This window comes from Syngnathoides biaculeatus, chromosome 13 (genome assembly GCF_019802595.1).
Source record: "Syngnathoides biaculeatus isolate LvHL_M chromosome 13, ASM1980259v1, whole genome shotgun sequence".
In the NCBI taxonomy this organism is placed as follows: domain Eukaryota; kingdom Metazoa; phylum Chordata; class Actinopteri; order Syngnathiformes; family Syngnathidae; genus Syngnathoides; species Syngnathoides biaculeatus.
Genome location: NC_084652.1, coordinates 14,599,244 through 14,620,014, shown reverse-complemented (window position 1 = coordinate 14,620,014; position 20,771 = coordinate 14,599,244). Strand labels below are relative to the sequence as shown.

The 20,771-nt window shown below is 41.1% G+C and overlaps 1 protein-coding gene across 4 annotated transcripts in view; it reads left to right on the top strand.

The window, feature by feature from the left end:
• tbl1xr1b (TBL1X/Y related 1b) overlaps positions 1 to 15,964 on the top strand; it is a 31,157-nt gene extending 15,193 nt beyond the window's left edge. For 3 of the 4 annotated variants that reach the window (XM_061839790.1, XM_061839791.1, XM_061839792.1), the window contains exons 3-16: positions 1,229 to 1,332; positions 2,546 to 2,691; positions 2,821 to 3,043; positions 4,570 to 4,702; positions 5,819 to 5,960; positions 6,087 to 6,150; positions 6,225 to 6,322; positions 10,485 to 10,545; positions 10,839 to 10,960; positions 11,064 to 11,138; positions 11,237 to 11,364; positions 11,703 to 11,868; positions 11,939 to 12,040; positions 13,731 to 15,964. In XM_061839790.1, the coding sequence (XP_061695774.1) occupies positions 1,275 to 1,332; positions 2,546 to 2,691; positions 2,821 to 3,043; positions 4,570 to 4,702; positions 5,819 to 5,960; positions 6,087 to 6,150; positions 6,225 to 6,322; positions 10,485 to 10,545; positions 10,839 to 10,960; positions 11,064 to 11,138; positions 11,237 to 11,364; positions 11,703 to 11,868; positions 11,939 to 12,040; positions 13,731 to 13,757 (1,545 nt within the window). In that variant the 5' untranslated portion in view covers positions 1,229 to 1,274 and the 3' untranslated portion in view covers positions 13,758 to 15,964. Of the gene's footprint in view, positions 1 to 1,228; positions 1,333 to 2,545; positions 2,692 to 2,820; positions 3,044 to 4,569; positions 4,703 to 5,818; positions 5,961 to 6,086; positions 6,151 to 6,224; positions 6,323 to 10,484; positions 10,546 to 10,838; positions 10,961 to 11,063; positions 11,139 to 11,236; positions 11,369 to 11,702; positions 11,869 to 11,938; positions 12,041 to 13,730 lie in introns of those variants that run through there. The other variant, XM_061839793.1, reaches the window with a different exon arrangement.
• The last annotated feature ends 4,807 nt before the right edge of the window (positions 15,965 to 20,771 follow it).

Sequence of the window (20,771 nt, the reverse complement as noted above, 5' to 3'; positions counted from 1 at the left end):
TAAAAGTTGGTATTATTGTCAGCATTTACCATTGCCTACAGACTTATATAACACACAAATAACAAAATCCTGTTCAGTTGCTAATTTAATTAGCCCCCGCGCCCCCTTTTTTTTAGTATGCTGTTGTAGATTTCAAAATGGTTGCAAACATTTGCCTCCACTAGCTGTCCACATCAAAGTCTGCGCTCACGCCAACCCTCCGACCAGACAAAAATCTTTTAATACAGATTACTGTGGTTTACAGATTTCCCCTAAATCTTTCTCAAGGTCTGAGGCATGAGTGATGATTTATAAATAAATAGATAAATAAATAATGCTAGTTTAAGAAATTCAACTCGCAGAAATGAATCTGACCACACTTATCATTGTGGCTGACCAGTTCTTTTTTTCAGTTACAGTGATCCATTTTTAGAAAAACAGAAAACTGAAATTTATTTAACGTAACCATTTTTATTTGTTAGGGCCGAAAAAAAAATCCAGACTCTCAATCTTGGAGTGAATGCTCCAGCAGAAATAGAGAAGAGGGAGTGTTTTATGACACTCAAAGTTTTATTCAAGAGAATTCAGTAGATTTTTTTTTCTGAAGCTATTTCAATACTACATAAAAAAAATGGCAGGAAAACACCATTGATTGATTGGAGTTCTGAAAAAATATTACATTGACCTTATTTGGACATTTGAGGTTTCCGGCTTATTGACTATACGCATTTCCTTCCACTTTTGTTGTGGAGACTTTTCAGAAAGGATTTTATCAGAACTAGCATGATGGAGAAAAGAGTGCCTTGTCCGGATCCTATGTTTATTTCCATAATTGCATTTAAACAGTGCTGGATCTGCAAGAAAGAATCTGGATTCCAGAACGCAAGCACTGGGATCTGTTATTATGGTACTTTTAAGATCATCTATTCCTAACTGAGTTAGAAATACCCTGTGATGGCTGCCTCATGTAGATTAATGAATGGAAACACTTTCCCTGCTGGAGCTGGGTGGAACAAAACTTTTTTTTTTTTTTCTTCAAATAAAAGATCACTTGTGTGTTTACTGGTTACATTTGTTTTTTTCCACATTCGTTCAGATTTCAGCATCAACAAAATTTACTTGTTCATTCTGTGAAATGCCATCCACTGTGTATTTTTACAGTGCATTGCCCCTGTTTTTCTTTACTCTATGGCGTGTTGTGCCATGAACTGTGAATAAGCAGATCTGTTATTTGTCTTTCCTTTCCCAGGCTCCTATAGTGTGCTGACCAAATGGTTTAATGACCAGGACTAAAAATGAGCATAAGCAGTGATGAGGTTAATTTCCTGGTTTACAGATACCTACAGGAGTCAGGTAGGTCCCCCCCAAATTTGCACTTTAAATGTAATTTTCTTAGATTTTCTTTTGTCTACATAAACACATTATAACAAAGTTCTGTTTTTGTAATTGTTGTTTTTGCTTTTGATCCACTTCCTTCTAATAATGTATTGTGAACTTTGTAATTTGGGAGTAATTGCGCATTACTTCCAGTTCATGTTTATGATTCCCCTTTCGCCAGCACGGTGGTTTAGCTGGAAAGCACTCGCCTCACAGTTCTGAGGAACCAGGTTAAATCCCAGCCCTCCCCGTGTGGAGTTTGCATGGTCTCCCCGTGCCTGCGTGGGTTTTCTCCGGGCATTCCGGTTTCCTCTCACATCCCAGAAACATGCAGCAATAATTGGACACTCTAAATTGGCCTTCGGTGTGATTGTGTGTGTGGCTGTTTGTCTCGATGTGCCCTGGGATTGGCTGGCAACCAGTTCAGGCTGTTGACTGCTGGGATAGGCTCCAGCAATCCCGCGACCCTTGTGAGGATAAGCGGCAAAGAAAATGAATGGATGGATTCCCCTTAATTTAGCTGGGCATCCCCCCACACACACACAAATGCATTTTATCATCTAAATTGCCCTGACGATCGGAATGTTTTCTTTAGGGCTGCCACGATTATTAGAACAACCGATTATTCCATTTAAAAATAAAATTAACAATATCTGTACCTTAAACTTTCACAGGGATAATTTTTCCAACAGACATACACGAGCACTCAGACACTCAAAAAGTACTGACTCACAATTAGCAACTTTACAGCTAGCTGCTAACCTGAGTCCAGAATTGCGAACTACACAATTATTCGCTGACGCACAACTCACTCACAAGGCCAGGCCAGCCTCTTAAAGCCACACGCTCAAAGTGGAGCGTGAGAATGGCAACCCCAAGTAGGATAGCATTAATACATGCTCCTTATATGAACATTTTGTTGTTTAATAATGCAAAATCAATATTTATCCGATTATTTGAGTTATTAGTGGACTAATCAGTGGAATAATTGGATCTGGAAATGTTTAATAGCTCCTACCCGTGTTTTCTTTTTTTTATCGTGAAGTAGGGGGGAAATATTTTATAAAAAAAATGGCATAGCCTGTTACAGTAAAGTTAAAGATGTACATATATTTGACTATATATTATGTTGTTTTTAACATGTCCATGTTTGAACCATACTTGAACTCTCCAAACTATTCTTCCCCAGGCTTCTCACACTCAGCATTCACCTTTGGCATAGAGAGCCACATCAGCCAGTCCAACATCAATGGAGCCCTGGTGCCCCCTGCTGCCCTCATCTCCATTATCCAGAAGGGCCTGCAGTACGTGGAGGCTGAAGTCAGCATCAACGAAGTCAGTCATCTTCACATTGACAGCTTCATTTTATGACTCCAGTGTTGGTTTGTCGTAATAGGGTTGATTAAAAACACATTCAATGATGTTGATTAATGTTTTTTTTTTTTTTTTTTTTTTTAAATGCAGGATGGGACCTTATTTGACGGGCGCCCCATTGAGTCGCTCTCTCTGATCGACGCAGTGATGCCCGATGTAGTCCAAACCAGGCAGCAAGCCTACAGGGACAAGTTGGCACAGCAACAACAGCAGGCAGCAGCAGGCAGCAGCAGCAGCGCTGGGCCCCAGGGAAGCACTAAGAATGGCGAGGGTGCAGCAAATGGGGAGGAAAATGGATCCCATGCCTTAGCCAGTAAGCAAGCACATGATTGTCAACAAACTATTGAACAGCTTTGTTTTCTTGTATTGGTGTGAGTAGTGCCAAAGTTTACTATCATATCCATTATTTAAGTCGCTTATCCTATAGTGTTATGTTATTCATATTCTTCTTAACTGTTTTCCAACTTTAGAGTATTTAGCATTCAGTGAGGTCCAATGTTAGTCTACAATTTGCAAGTTAGAATATTTGTACAGTAATTGTATTGATATTTGTTGATGTTAAGTATGTTATGTTAACTCACCATTTGCCAAACATTTTTGAGCCACAGACCAGTTTCACAAAGCAATATTTAAAAAAAAAAAGCCTAAAAAAATCACTAACAAAAATACTACTTACTATTAAGTTGATTGTATTTATTGTTGTCACTTAAAACAAACCGCGAAAGTAGTTATGCACCATGTCTTCACTTGTTGAGGGGCTTCCATTGCCAAAATCACATACTGTACAACAACATGTGATTTATAATAGCTGGTCAGTTAGCGGGGGTGTGTGTCGGCATTTCATATCTACCGCAGGGATTTTTTAAAAACTTCTCATCTTCCGTTAGGTTAATGTTTGTTCGTGTTATTGTTTAATACTATTTAAAAGATAAACCAAGGATCAAAACAGTCTACCAAAGAATTACCTGTTTACATGTACAGAGGGTATTACGACTACATCACAACTTTGTTACAAATATTAGTGGCGTGTAAAAGGGGGTGTGTAGGGGGGGGATCCAATGGGTATGGCTTTCACTCCTGCGTCCCTCAAACTAAACCTTAGACAATATTTACTTGTGTGCTTGTGCCTATATTGTGAGTTAAGTGTCTACAGTACTTCTGGAAAGTATTAAGAGCGCTTTACTTTTTCTACATTTTGTTTCAACATTATTCCAAAATTTAATTTGTATTGTATGTAAAAAAAAAAAACAATCATCTTTGGCATAAGTATTTTTAGTCTTTGCCATGAAGCGCGAAATTGAACTTCGATGCATCTTGTATGTACTGACCTAAAATTATTTCCGTTTTAGAATAAGGCTATAACATAACAAAATGTGGGATAAGTATAGCGCTGTGAATACTTTCGGGGTAGACTGTATCACTGAGCGGTGTGACACCCCTCTGTCCGCACCAAACTCAATTTATTTACTAGTACTGTACTTTAACAAGCACAACTGTAATAAAACAGGATAGAGATCAAAATCACTATGAATAATATTTCACCTGAAGTTTTTCAAGCAGGATTAGAGCATCACCTCTAAAGCTGTAGCTTACTCTTGTGTTATGAAATCACAAATGAGAATATCATATGGTCATTCAGGGTCATGCAGCAGTACTTTGTTGCAAAACATCTAAAATTCAGTAGTATTTTTCCTTTAGCTTTGTCTTAATGTACAGACTAATTTAACAACTCCCAGAAGACATTTTTTTAAACAGTTTAAACAGTATATTTTGTATCTTCACTTTACTATTGTATGGGTTTTTTTTTTTTTTTCTAAATTGATCTACTTCACATTTTAGATCACCACTCGGAGATGATGGAAGTGGATCGGGATGTAGAAATACCCCAGAGTAAAGCCATGGTCCTCAGAGGCCACGAATCTGAAGTTTTTATCTGTGCCTGGAATCCAGTCAATGACCTGCTGGCATCTGGGTCAGTATCAAACTTGTCCAGTACTGGACTATTTGGACCAAAACACCTTTGAAAACCATCAACCTTAATTTTCTTTTTATTTATCTTACAAGATACTGCATGTTTCAGTCTTGGGCTTGTGTGTATAGAATGATATGTGATTTCTCTGCTCATGCTTTGAAACCTCTTGACATTGGTACAGTAATAACATTAACTTTGTAGTCTACACTAATCTGTACTTATTACCATAACTATTACATTTATTTATACCATCTTACAACAAATGAACTGAATAGTTTTCAAAAACATAAGACCTGATATGCCAAGATGTGGTTTTCTTAACACAGAATGTTGGCTCAGAAATTGTGCATCACTAAAGTGAGAACTGGTTAGAGGTGAATGTTATTTTAACGTTTCAAAATACAGTGGTGCCTCGCTATTTGAATGACCTGACTTGAGTTTTTATTTTTTTTTATATGACCTGCTACGAGCGCAAGCTATGGTGGCAGCAAACTTCACGACAAGCTGCAGTATGGCCGATTTTTGTCAAAAAGGAGGCAAAGCACTTGCTTCAAGCCATTCATTGGCACTTCAAATTGAAGTATACCTTTAAAAACAAACATACAACGCAATGCCAATTGAATTATTTCAATGCACAAACGGTTTACTTCTTGTACATTTTATTGAATTATAACAGTAATTTTCATTGTGTAAAGTACTGTTAAGTGCAGTTTTTCTGGTTTAAAAAGTCACAGCTTTTTTTTTTCTTTTAAAGGGGAAAGATAATTTCAGATACAAGTGTTTTGAGTTATGACCACGATTCCATATGAAATTCAACTTGCAAATCAAGGCACCATTGAATTCTCTTAATCTGTGGTATTATGTAACATGCAGTCAAACTAACATCAGGTTCCTGCAGTACTTCCCAAAAGACCTCTTCTAACCACATCCAAATGTAATAGCTTGTGATTTTTTTTTCCTGATTTGCTTGTCTGAGTAATTTAAGATCCCCTCAGTCTAATCCTGTAAATTAAACGATTAAAAAAAAATGTAATCGGCAAGTAGAAATTTAACTGAAGGTCCCTTGCGCTATTAACATTTTAAATTTGGTGGCAATTTTTTTTTTACTCTTGACAGGTCTGGGGATTCGACAGCTCGAATCTGGAACCTGAGTGAAAACAGCTCAGGTGGGTCCACCCAGCTGGTTCTGAGACACTGCATACGAGAAGGAGGCCAGGACGTACCGAGCAACAAAGACGTCACCTCACTAGACTGGAATGTGAGTATGTGTTCAACTCACCTGTATGATTGCTCACGTTCACCTGAGTGCATGTGCTTGTCATCTAACTGTCACCACTTTCTCAGTTTGTTTCCCATTTAATGATGCCAAATGTTTGTCTTTCAGAGTGAGGGCACACTCTTGGCAACAGGCTCTTATGACGGCTTTGCTAGAATATGGACAAAAGACGGTAAACTCTCATCTTCTAGCTTTGAATCTTGTTGTATCCTTTTTCCGCTTATCTCCACTGTGTTGTGTTTACAGGTAACCTGGCCAGTACTTTGGGTCAGCACAAAGGTCCCATATTTGCACTCAAGTGGAATAAAAAAGGAAACTTCATCCTTAGCGCTGGGGTAGACAAGGTAAATAAATCATTCAAAGTGTGGATGCTAAGTAACATTCATGTTGTGGTGATGTCCCACATCTTAAGTGTATGTGTACATGCAGCATGTAAAGGGAAAACATGCACACATTCTGTATCGTCTATCCACAGCTTTTAGATTAGTTGTGCCTTTGGGTATAAGTGCACTTTACACAATCATATAACCATTATATGACATGAGGGCCTTCCTTATTCAACATTGCTATCTTGGGTCCATCGGAAGAACACTAACAACAGTGTTTTTGATGTCACGGCTGTAAAATCATTGATTAAAAACAGGATTTATTTTGCATACATTTTGCGAAGTGATTCATGAAGCGCAGGGGTGTCAAACTCATTTTTCGTCACAGGCCACGTTATAGTTACGATTTCCCTTAGAGGGCCATAATGACTTTGAAACCATCGAAATGATGAATCACCTCTTAGTGCAAAGACAGAACTACTTCTTCTTCTCCTTTCGGCTTGTCCCGTAAGGGGTCGCCACAACGTGTCATCTTTTTTCATCTAAGCCGATCTCGCGCATCTTCTTTAACACCTACTGTCCTCATGTCCACCTTCACAACATCCATCAACCTTTTCTTTGGTCTTCCTCTCTCTCTTTTGCCTGGCAGCTCCATCCTCAGCACCCATTTACCAATATACTCACTCTCGCCTCTGAACATGTCCAAACCATCTAAGTCTTAAACTTGTCTTCCAAACATCTAACTTTGGGTGTCCCTTTAATGAGCTCATTTCTAATCCCATCCAACCTGCTCACTCCAAGGGAGAATCTCAGCATCTTCATTTCTGCTACCTCCAGTTCTGCTTCCTGTTGTTTATTCAGTGCCACAGTCTCTAATCCGTACATCATGGCCTCACCACTGTTTTATAAACTTTGCCCTTTATCCTACCGGAGACTCTTCTGTCATATAGAACAGCAGACACCTTCCGCCAACTTTTCCACCCCTCTTGTTCTGAACTGTTTCTTCCCTTCTTTACCACACTCTCCATTGATCTGTATTGTTGACCCCAAGTATTTGAAGTCATCCATCCTCGCTATCTCTTCTCCCTGGAGCCTCACTCCTCCTGCGCACCTCACATTTAAGCACATATATTCTGTTTTACTTCGGCTAATCTTCAGTCCTTTCCTTTCCAGTGTGTGCCTCCATCTTTCTAATTGTTCCTCCACCTGCTCCCTGCTTTCACTGCAAATCACAACATCATCTGCGAACATCATAGTCTAAGGGGATTCCAGTCTAACCTCATCTGTCAGCCTATCCATTACTACCGCAAACAGGAAGGGGCTCACATATTTCTCCGCCACACCAGACTTGCGCATGCAGTACCACAGTTCCTCTCTTGGTATTCTGTCAGAGGGTTTCTCTAGGTCTACAAAGACACAATGTAGCTCCTTCTGACCTTCTCTGTACTTTTCCACAAGCAACCTCAAGGCAAATAATGCATCTGTGGTACTCTTTCTAGGCATGAAACCATACTGTTGCTCACAGATACTTACTTCTATCCTGAGTCTAGTCTCCACTACTCTTTCCCATAACTTCATTGTGTGGCTCATCATCTTTATTCCTCTATAGTTTCCACAGCTCTGAAAAACGTCCGTTCTTAAAAATTGAGACTAGAACACTTTTCCGCCATTCTTCTGGCATCTTCTCTCCTGCTAGTATTCTATTGAATAAGTTGGTCAAAAACTCCACAACCACCTCTCCAAATTGCTTCCTTACCTCCAATGGTATGTCATCAGGACCAACTGTCTTTCCATTTTTCATTCTGTTCAGTGCCTCTTTCCATCTACTTAGCACACTAAAGGCACCAGTCAACATCTTTCCATCCCTATCATTAATCACCTTTACTTGCTGTACATCCTTCCCATCTCTATCCCTCGTTCTGGCCAACCTGTAGAGATGCTTTTCTCCCTCTTTAATATCCAACCTGATGTACATGTCATCATATGCCTCTTGTTTAGACTTTGCTTCCATACCTCTACCGGTATGTCATCAGGACCAACTGCCTTTCCATTTTTCATCCTTTGTAGTGCCTTTCTGACTTCCCCCTTGGTAATCATTTCCACTTCCTGGTCCTTCACGCTTGCCTCTTCAACTCTTCCTTCTCTCTCATTTTCTTCATTCATCAACTTCTCAAAGTATTCTTTCCATCTATTTAGCACACTACCGGCACCAGTCAACACATTTCCATCTCTATCCTTAATCACGCTAACCTTCTGCACATCCTTCCCATCTCTATGCCTCTGTCTGGCCAACCTGTAGAGATCCTTTTCTCCTTCTTTCGTGTCCAACCTGGTGTACATGTCTTCATATGCCTCTTGTTTAGCCTTTGCCACCTCTCCCTTTGCCCTACGTCGCAACACAATGTATTCCTTCCGCCTCTGTTCAGTCCTCTCCATGTCCCAGTTCTTCTTCACTAATCTCTTTCCTTGGATGACTTCCTGTATTTTGAGGTTCCACCACCAAGTCTTCTTCTCCCCTTTCCTACCAGAAGGCACCCCAAGTACTCTCCTGCCTGCCTCTGAGTAAAAACTGTAAAAACAAAAAAAGCAATTAGTAACGAAAAAAGTTTCCAATTTATTATATGTGACAATTTAAAATTTCAGTGCAGATTTTAGCAAGGATCCCAGTAGTTGATGTACATGATTGCTTCTCCGGCCCACATAAAATGAGGTGGCGAGCTGGATCTGGCTCCCAGGCCTTGAGTTTGAAAGCTGTGATGTAGAGGATGTCACACAAATATTATCAGTATTCAAGAATATGAAGTCACTTGACCTCATACCTGACAATCAATTTGCTAATAATATAAAAAATGGAATAATGGAGCTGCTGGAAGAGCTCAGACACACAAATGGATTAATCTGGCAAACATCTACAAAAAATACAGTATTTTGTTGCGGTTAATATTCCCAAGATGGCCTTTTATTAATATACAATGGTAGAGCTAAAAGAGGGATAATGATCATTCACTGAATTCAGCACCCAATATCTTGTGCCATATTTGAAAAATGTATCACTAGAATTCTTTTTCTTTTATCACTGTGGGACAAACTGTAGATTTCTGACTAAGAATTCAATAGAAGGAAAAAAAAAGGGGAAAAAGAGACCTGATTGCTAAACGCAACGTTTGCTCGAGTGCAATAAATTGTTTCCGTTTACTGTTAATATTTAGCCATTTCATCACTGCGTTTTTTTTTTTTTTTCATGTTTAATATTACCGTAATTCCCGGCCTACAGAGCGCAGCTGGTTATTAGCCTCACCGAGTATATTTGTAAAGGAAATACGATTTGGTACATACATACGCCGTAGGTGTGTAAAAGCCGCAAGTGCCCACATTGAAACCCATGTTAAAATGAGATATTTACAAAGAAAGACGGTACACAGAGTTTAACACTAGCGCCGCTGACGCTAGTGCTAACGCCACACTAAAGCTAGCGCTAATGCTAACTTCTTCATCTTCTTTTCCTTTCAGCTTGGTTAGGGTTCGCCACAGTGTCATCTTTTTCCATCTGAGCCTATTTCGTGCATCTTCCTCTCTAACGTCCACTGTCCTCATGTCTTCCCTCACAACATCCATCAGCCTTTTCTTTGGTCTTCCTCTCACTCATTTGCCTGGCAGCTCCATCCTCAGCACCCATTTACCAATATACTCACTCTCTCGCCTCTGAACATGTCCAAACCATCAAAGTCTGCTCTCTCGAACCTTGTCTCCAAAACATCCAACATTGGCTGTCCCTGTAATGAGCTCATTTGTAATCCTATCCAACCTACTCATTCCGAGCGAGAACCTCAACATCTTCATTTCTACTACCTCCAGTTAACGCTAACAGGGCCAGTTAAAATAAAACTTGCCAGTAAATATTACTGAGACACCCCAGTAAAACAGCAGCATCACGCTAGTACAGCGCTAATGCTACTGCAGCGCTAACAGCGCCGGTAAAAGTCACTTCCTCGGCACATTTATTCCACCGGTCTCATTCTTACCTTTTCCACTTGAGTTACCCCCTTGCGGCCACTAGAAAAAAATGCACAAATTGTCCGCATCACCGCACAAACTGCAGGGTTGAAAACGTGTGAAAAAAGTCGCGGCTTGTCGGGCAGAAATTACGGTAATAATTTTTTTTAAATTGTCTCTCACTCAGACCACGATTATATGGGACGCCCACACAGGAGAGGCAAAGCAGCAGTTTCCTTTCCACTCAGGTGAGTCACAAGAGTTTGATTAATGGATACAATGGCCAGTAAAAGTTTAAAGACTCCTGTTGAAATGCCAGGGTTCTGTGATAAACAAAAAAAAAAATGACTTATATAAATAATTTAACGGCACAGCACACTTTTACCTATCAAGATTGCATTGTACATCTTTGCATCACTTTACTACTCATGATACAAACTCACTTATTGAGTAAGGGGCTACAAATGAATTTACATTTTCATCTCATAAATAAATCCACATTGATTAAAAAGCATTTATATATTCTGTTTTTCCTTCCCAGCGCCTGCTCTGGATGTTGACTGGCAGAGTAACAACACGTTTGCGTCCTGCAGCACAGACATGTGCATTCATGTCTGTAAATTGGGTCAGGACCGACCCGTCAAGACCTTCCAGGGACACACGGTAAGGCAGCGAAGTTTTCTCAGTGGCGCAAAGTTAATCTGTATCTTCTAAAATGTTGTATGTCGACACCCCCCGACACCACCCCTTATGTTACATGCTACAGAATGAGGTCAACGCTATCAAGTGGGACCCCACTGGCAGCTTGCTCGCCTCCTGCTCTGATGACATGACTCTAAAGGTCAGTCCTTACATGCACATGCAGGTTTGTGAACACATTGCTGTGTAAAGGTGCGAGCTCGGAACTAACTGCTCAGTCTCTCGTGGAATTCTTTGTAGATATGGAGTATGAAACAGGACATGTGTGTCCATGACCTTCAAGCCCACAGTAAAGAAATTTACACCATCAAGTGGAGCCCCACAGGACCCGGGACCAACAACCCCAATGCCAACCTCATGCTGGCCAGGTGACTTGTGGTCCTTTTTGCCTGCATCACTCCCACGGTCTGAATTTATACAAAGGGCCATCAGATCCTGAGTAAACGCGACTGAACTGAACCATCAAGGACCAATTACCTGGTGACTCCCTGCTGCGCACCTACTGACGAGCTGCAGGGAAAAACTGTGTACTGTGGTGTTCTTACCAAGGAAACAACATTCCCCATGTTTACATGACTTTTTTTTTTTTTTTTGCCATTAGCGGCAGAGCTCAGTAGTGGTCTTATTGTTCTGTGTCTCATTTGTGTGATGTGTACCGTTTAATTTCAATAAACGTAACTCTCTCGTGTTCCCCTCTCCCTGGCAGTGCATCCTTTGACTCGACGGTGCGTCTGTGGGACGTGGAGCGCGGGGTGTGCATCCACACGCTCACCCGCCACCAAGAGCCCGTGTACAGCGTGGCCTTCAGTCCTGACGGCAGACACCTAGCCAGCGGCTCTTTCGACAAGTGTGTCCACATCTGGAACACTCAGGTCTGCACTCGCTTGCCCTCTCGCACACACATGAGGCCGTCGCGGCTAACGTGAGTTTGTGGTTTTTCAGACCGGTGCTTTAGTCCACAGCTACAGGGGGACAGGAGGGATCTTTGAGGTGTGCTGGAATGCCACCGGGGATAAAGTAGGAGCCAGCGCATCTGATGGATCTGTAAGTACCTCTCGGCCTAATCTCTGACACTCACCTCATCATCTGTGCTGAGAGGACTGACTGACTGCAGTCGCTTAGCTCACAGCACCATGTTCACCCCAGGGGCTCTAAATTTATTGGCCCAAAAGGTTAAGAGTTGGCCGTGAAACATGTCCTGCGAAAGGTCAACTCCAGGCCACCTCGTTGCATCTGGACCCTCCTCACTTCAACTTTGTAATTACAGTAACCATGCAAGGGCTAGCAGCGGTATTCTGATCATCAACATTTTAAAATACATACTGGAACCTGCATAGAACAGACTATTAGGGATCGGGAGGGGCGAGGGGTGTTAGGGTTGTTATCCGATGTAGCCGATGGTCCATCACATTGAAGCACTTTTTGTGCCCATATACTGTACAGTACATACCATAATTCCCGGCCTACAGAGCACACATGGTTATAAGCTTCACCCAGTACATTTGGAAAAGGAAATACCATTTGGTACATACATACGCTGCAGCTGTGTAAAATCCGCAAGTGCCCACATTGAAACACGAGATATTTACAAAAGATGGTACACTGAGAGTTTAACGCTAGTGCCTCCGGGCTAAGGCTAGCGCCGCGCTAAACCGGTAAAAGTCACTTCCTTGGTGCATATATGCCACCGGTCTCACTCTTAGCTTTTCCGTATGAGTGCCCCCTTGCGGCCGTTAGAAAAAACTGCACAAATTAGCCGCATCACCGCATAAACCGCAGGGTTGAAAGCGTGTGGAGAAAAAAATGTCGCGGCTTATAGACCGGAAATTACAATTACTCTTCTCTTCCTCCCCCCCCCCAATGGCTTAAACCACCCAGTATAGTACAAAACCGTTGTAGGTATTAAAAGGAAAGTGTCAATATGTGCGAGGGTTGCACATTTTATCCTCATCGTTGGTGGAGCCGACATTGTTGATGTATTCACGGTGCTTTCATGATCTGTCGGGATTGTAGTGCTTCCTCGATTCCAATCTGTTGCCCATTCTGCTTGCATTACGCCACAGTGCCAGTAAACAACAGCGGCCAATTGTGGAACCAACGGACTTTGCATTCTAAATGACAAATGGAAAGTATTTTTGGACAGTCAGTTTTATCCAATAGCGGTCATAGCGTGGTCCATTTTGTCGAGGTTCCAGTGTATTACAATAAAATCAAAACACAAGAGCTCTGTTTGCTTTGAATGAAATAGAACCAAAGTTGATCAGATTCAGTCCTCGAACTACCCAAGCAGAACTACCCACTCTACCAATCAATTGAAAACATTTAGAAAATAACTAATCCCTTTAATAACCATAGTTTTTTGAAGAATGTGATTTTAAAGGAATTATTTAACATTTTTTTGTGATTTGTCAAACTCTTTTAAAGGTGTGGCACCCTAGAAGATAGAAATAGACACAGCATTGAAATGATACAAATCATTTCAGATAATACACTAAATCTGTTTCCGAAGGTCTGAGCTGTTTTATTTCTTTTAAAAAGTGACTTTTATCATTTTTTTGACATTATATGCACTTTTTTTTGTACATCTCCATGGCGCATTACTTTCACACGAATCTTTTTTTGTCTCCTCTACCCACATCTGGTAATGTCCTAGATGAGGAGTGTTGAGGAACTGCAGACTCTTGTGGCTTCCTGTCTGTAAACTGTCAGTTTTGTCGTCCTCTTTCCTCTGCAGGTTTGCGTATTAGATCTGAGGAAATGACACTCGTGCGGGGGAGCCATGGACCGACTACGAATGTGTACATAGCCAAAATGACTGACTTTCCCTGCCTGTCCGCCACACTGCTGTAGTCCCCACCAGACGCCATGGCCTGCCATCTCAGCCCCATCCCGAAACCTCCCCGCTCCCCATCACCCACCTTCAAACACTCATTCAAGGACCACATTTTCGACACATCCGCTTTTGGGAACGTGTGAGAGACTTTCAAGAGGAAGTCGTTGCTTTTTGTCCGCCCCAGTCCATATTCCCTTTCGTTACATGCAAACCAAAACAGCGGGATTCCTCATTTGTCCTCTTTTTAATCCTTTGTACCAGAATTCTAAAGATTTTTTTTTTCCGGTTGTTGTTGTTTTGTTTTCTGTTGGTGTGTGCATATTGCATATGTCAGCATTTGGTGTCCTGTGGACATTGTGTTGAAATTGGACTTTACTGTAAGTTTTATATTGTATGCTGGGGAGAGAATGGGCAAGAGGATGAAGTTTTTTTTTTTTTTTTTTTAAATCTGTGTCCAGCAGGACATCACTTTCTTGGCACTCTTCAAACATGCAGATGTATAGCTTAGAAGGTACTTTGGTTTACCCATTATTTTTATCCACTTGTTGCTTTTTTGCCGTTGTAAACAAAAATATAAAGCAAATAATCCCCCCTCCAAAAAATCCCAATGTCCTTTGTTTGCATCTTTTTGCCAGTTTTTTTTTTCTAGGTGTTCACAAACTGTCAGGTTTAATGTTGAGCTATAAAAGAAAGAGAGAAGAAAAAAGACCTCAAGGCTTGGAGAGATTTTTTATTTTTTATTTTTATTATTATTATTACTTTATGTGTTGGTCTGACACATTGTGCAGCCGCCCTCCATCCGGGATGTGACCTCTTGTTTCTGTCAAAGTGAAGGACCGCAGCATAAGGAGGGATCTGCGTGGCGCTTAAACTGCTTGCGTCCATCCTAACGGTAATTGTGCTTGCATCCTCAATTCAACGCAAAGTAATGCTGAGTGATAATCACACTAATCCCCTCTAATTGGGCACCACGGGCTTCACTGTTGAGCGCAACTCGTGGAACTTGATTCAATATTTTTTTTTTTTTTTTTTTGCGATCGGCACCCTCGGGTCGCGCAAACGCTCTGGAGACGGGCTTCGTTCGAGCCTATGCACGGATAGAATGGTGGCGCTTTTTGTTCTTTTTATTATTATGATGCCAGTCTGTGCTTGTTGTTCAAACCCATACGTTTGTGTGCCACTCTTGCACGTAGAGTGGATTCTAGTTTGTTTTCATGTTTCAAATGCAATGCGTAATGTTTGTCCTGCGTGACCAGGGGCCGTGACCACGAAGAATGTTTTTTTTTTTTTTTTTTTTTTTTTGTGATTTAAAATACCATTAAACAGTCATTGGAAAGTTGAACTAACTGCCCTTCTAAAGGGTTTTCTTTTCCTGCACTTTAGCGTAAAAATGGAGAAACAGGGAGGTGTGTTTTTATTCAAGTCGAACACATTTAAAGTAAAAAAAAATAAATACATAAAAAAGAGGAAATACAGTGCAGTGCTTTAGTGAGATTCCACGGGTTTTAATCACATTTCTACTGAATCATTTATGTTGAAGCCAACGTCTGCATTCCAGGTGTCATCTCACAGCCATAAATATAGTCCGCTCGATACAAATATACAAATACACGGGAGGTTTGCCACAATGTTACCCATTTGAAAAGTTTTGTACTATTTTGAAGTTTGCTTTATTGGTGTCGATGGTGACTGAGCTGTACTACGAATACACAATTTCAAAAATGAGGTCCATGACAGTGGAATGGTATTTTTTAATGTTTGTTTTAGATACGCTTTTTACACTGCATTCAAGTGGTAGCTTTTTTTTTCTTTTTGTTCCTACTGAGTAAAAAAAAAAAATATATAAAAAAAAACAAGATAAAATAGTCCAATTCTTCTATCTTTGCTATGTTTGAGAGCCCTTGAAGGTTTTGTATTCCTCCAAACTTTTGTAATTCAGACTGATTTGTAGCTATGTTCTCCAAAATGAACAAAAAGAGAAAAAAATCTGGTTAATTGTTGATGTACCACAGAAAATGTAAATACCAGTTTGCAGATCTTTTCTTTTTCTTGTGATGTCTTTGCCCTCACTTGCGTTGTACTCTCTCACTCACATGGTTGCAGTCTGACTGTTGGAATATCAGTTGGATCTCAAGGTCTAGAATAAAATCTATTTTGATAATATCATTTGGTTTCATTTTTTTTCACCCTCTCCCATGCGCCAATCCTACAGAGCCCCAGACATGGCATGTGGGGGGAAAAAAAAAAAAAATACAGTTAGACTCTTGATATAAGAGTTACATTTCTTCTGTGACTACACTCATAACTCAAAGCACCTATATTTCAAATCACACTTCCCTTTTAAAAAGAATGGAAATGCCATTAATCAGTTACTGCTTTTCCCCAAAGTACAAAATAAAAATTGTAATCCATCCATTTCCCAAGATGCTTTTCCTCATGAGGGTTGCGGGTGTGCTACCGCCTATCCCAGGTGATGATAATTGTGCACCTTGCAAGCAAAGGTTTGTGTATTTCAGTTATTATTAGTGTTTTAGAATGATTTTGTCGCACTTTTTCGTTTATTCCGTTGATATGATGCTGCTGCTTTTGAAGTGTCCACCTGGACCACCTGGCAGCATTTTAACAGAAATCCATGGAGACATTTTGGCCTCCCGGTAAGCTGCAGTCATATTAGTCGTGCTTTGCGGAGGATAAAGAATACAGGGAGTCCTCGGGTTGAGACGGTCTCGACCCAAGACGTTTCGAATTGACAACGCCCGTCCGCCATTTTGTCTGGCTGACGCTTGTCCATGTTTGTGCGCCGCGAGTATCTTCGCATTTTTCACCCTCCTTTTTAGACGTTATGGCCCCACAGAAGAAAGCTTTTAGCAATGCTTCTGCACCCAAAAGAAAATCCATTACCATGGAAACGAAGTTTACGATCATAAAAAGATTGGAGAAAGGAGAGACACTCACACCACCAAGGCTTCAGGTGACAATTATCAAAGACAAAGGCCTGCATTTTAGTTTATATGAAGGGTTCCATTCCTATGTCGGATACAATGATCACAAAACAAGGTTCTTTGAAACTTGTCGATGGAGAGAATTGAGGACCAGGTTCCTTCGCAACAGCTAAGCACAGCCTCCCCTTCTTCTTCTCCATCCACCTCTCAGCAGTCATGCTAGGTACATCCTCTTGTTTATTTCAGTATATTTGTTTTTTTATACAAAGTATTTCGATGTAAATCCTGACTTTATTGGTGGAATCCGACGTAACTCCGAATTCGAGTTAAGTCGCTACTGCAGGAACGGATCTCAGTCGTAGATCGTCTGTTAGCATTGCCATTGAGATAGCTAACTTAAAAGCTAAGCTACATGGTTGTTTTAATTACACATTACAACGCATACTATAGATGCGACTTGTTAGCCTGCCTGGATAAGTGAGCAGACTGCAGACCGGTTGCTTAAAATCCACAAGATGTAATTATTTTGGGGTCATGTTTGGTTTGACAGCTTAAATGTAAGCGTTTCATGAAAATAAATTGAGAAAATCCAGTCATGAAGTATTTAACATCCATCCATTTTCTGAGCCGCTTATCCTCAGGAGGGTCACGGGAGTGCTGGAGCCTATCCCAGCTGTCAACGGGCCAGAGACGGGGTACACTCTGAAATGGTTGCCAGCCAATCGCAGGGCACATAGAGACAAACAACAGTCGCACTCACAATTACACTTAAGGGCAGTTGAGAGTCTCCAATTTGAATTTTGGGGTTTCTATCGACTCAAGCTATAAACAACAAAATTAGAAAGGGAACATTCAAACAACAACACCACATTGCTCCAAGTCAATCACGCTTCCGGGATGTCAGCCTTTCCAGCTAGGAAGCAACACAGACTGTGAATCAATTTCTCCAACTGTTACGCAAATGGATTACGTGGAATAGAGAAGCAATTAGCAAGACAACCCTAGACAGGAGTGCTTCTGCAGGTGGCGACCACAGAAAGTTTCCCTTTCCTCATTTTCTCCCAGATTTATTTATTTATCTCTAACTTGTTGTATGTTAAATATTTTGATACTACTACTATGGACTTCTAATATACGGACGGCAGTGGTTGGTTCCTCAAACTATTCATTTTTATACTTACCAAAATTAGAGGTTTCATTCATTCATCTTCCGTACCGCTTATCCTCACTCGGGTCGTGGGAAAGCTTTTATTCCCCAAAACGCAGTATATTACCTGACGCTATTGATTCAAATTGGAATGTATTGCCCATAAAAAAAAAAAAATGAAAAAGCATCTGAACCTAAATAACCGGACAGTTCTCAAAGCGCAAATGTATTGAACTTTTAAGTTTTAAGTTCAAGTTTTAAGTTCAACATAACCGAAGTGCATTTGTGCAATGATTAGTTCGAGGTTTGTCGTGTGATTGGTAAACGGTAAATGAATCCTACTTCTGCCAGACTTCAGTGACTGTACTGTTCAAGGTTGTCACAGTTGGACTACGTGGATAAGCACTCAATGGGTAGGCACCCCACCCCTCCCCACCCCCCAACTATTGCCTCATAAGAATGACGCCAAAGTAGATAAGATAATAATATGCACAGTGAGTTCAACAGTCGAGATAATGAAAATATCAAGTAGGGCTGGTACAGGGCAAATGAACACTTGTGTTCCAATTTTTCATGTCAAAAATGATTTGCAGTCACTTTCAATTGTGATGATACAAGAAAGCAAAATATAGAAGGAGAGGAAGTGTGGCAGTAAATCGGGCCAAAATTCAGATGTCAGGGTAAAGGCGGGGCAAGAGACTACTTTTATACTTAGTGGGGGTTAAACAAAAGAGTTTAAAAATTGATGTCTTAGTAGAGATATGAAATTTTTTTTTTACAGATTTAGCCGCTCTTATTTCTGCCTAGGACATCCAAACGCATTGGAATGTGCGTGGATTTACTCGAAGTAACAGGTGTGTAGAGGAGCCATAAATGTTACTCAAGCAAGTCTAAAGTTATTTTTGAATAACATGACTCTAGTCAAAGCAAAAATTTGTTTTGATAAAAATAAAAATTACTTCAGTAGGACTGATTAAGAGTGCAATACATCATCATCATACAAAGCAATCATAAAACTACTCAGGCACTGACTAAGCACTTTCCGTTTTATTATTTATTACGGTGAGCAAAGGTCACATAGAGAGAACTATACGCAGATTTATGCCGCTGTTTCCGCCAGCCTTCGCGTAAATGCTGTGCTCAAGGGTTTACGGTACTTCAAAAAAAATAATGAGAATTATCTGCATCCATTTGCAGTATTGCTCAGAGCCGTTCCACCAACCCGCCGGTGAATTTCGAGGTTCTGGTGGCACAAGCTTCCTGTGGCCCGCGTGGTTTGTGTTTGCGCTGTAGTTATTATTTCCGGGTAGGCTGATTTTCACACAACTTCTTCTTCTTCTTCTTCTTTTCCTTTCGGCTTGTCCCGTTAGGGGTCGCCACAGCGTGTCATCTTTTGCCATCTTAGCCTCTCTCCTGCATCTTCCTCTCTTAACACCCACTGCCCTCATGTCTTCCCTCACCACATCCATAAACCTTCTCTTTGGTCTTCCTCTCGCTCTTTTGCCTGGGAGCTCCATCCTCAGCATCCTTCTACCAATATACTCACTCTCTCGCCTCTGAACATGTCCAAACCATCGAAGTCTGCTCTCTCGAATCTTGTCTCCAAAACATCCAGCTTTGGCTGTCCCTCTAATGAGCTCATTTCTAATCCTATCCAACCTGGTCACTCCGAGCGAGAACCTCAACATCTTCATTTCTGCCACCTCCAGTTCTGCTTCCTGTTGTTTCTTCAGTGCCACCGTCTCTAATCCGTACATCATGGCCAGCCTCACCACTGTTTTGTAACCTTTGCCCTTCATCCTAGCAGAGACTCTTCTGTCAGATAGAACACAAGACACCTTTCGCCAGCTGTTCCAACCTGCTTGGACCCGTTTCTTCACTTCCTGACCACACTCTCCATTGCTCTGTATTGTTGACCCCAAGTATTTGAAGTCGTCGACCCTCGCTATCTCTTCTCCCTGTAGCCTCACTCTTCCCCCTCCACCTTTCTCATTCACGCACATGCATTCTGTTTTACTTCGGCTAATCTCCATTCCTCTAACTTTCCAGTGCGTGCCACCATCTTTCTAATTGTTCCTCCGCGTGCTCCCTGCTTTCACTGCAGATCACAATATCATCTGCGAACATCATGGTCCAAGGGGATTCCAGTCTAACCTCATCTGTCAGCCTATCCATTACCACTGCAAACAGGAAGGGGCTCAGAGCTGATCCCTGATGCAGTCCCACCTCCACCTTAAATTCCTCTGTCACACCTAAGGCACACCTCACCATTGTTCTGCTGCCATCATACATGTCCTGTACTATTTTAACATACTTCTCTGCCACACCAGACTTACGCATGCAGTACCACAGTTCCTCTCTTGGTACTCTGTCATAGGCTTTCTCTAGATCCACAAAGACACAATGTAGCTCCTTCTGACCTTCTCTGTACTTTTCCACGAGCATCCTCAAGGCAAATAATGCATCTGTGGTACTCTTTCTAGGCATGAAACCATACTGTTGCTCGCAGATACTACTTCTGTCCTGAGTCTAGCCTCCACTACTCTTTCCCATAACTTCATTGTGTGGCTCATCAACTTTATTCCTCTATAGTTCCCACAGCTCTGAACATCCCCTTTGTTCTTAAAAATGGGAACTAGAACACTTTTCCTCCATTCTTCAGGCATCGTTTCGCCCGCTAGTATTCTGTTGAATAAGTTGGTCAAAAACTCCACAGCCATCTCTCCAAATTGCTTCCATACCTCTACCGGTATGTCATCAGGACCAACTGCCTTTCCATTTTTCATCTTTTGTAGTGCCTTTCTGACTTGCCCCTTAATAATCATTTCCACTTCCTGGTCCTTCACTCTTGCC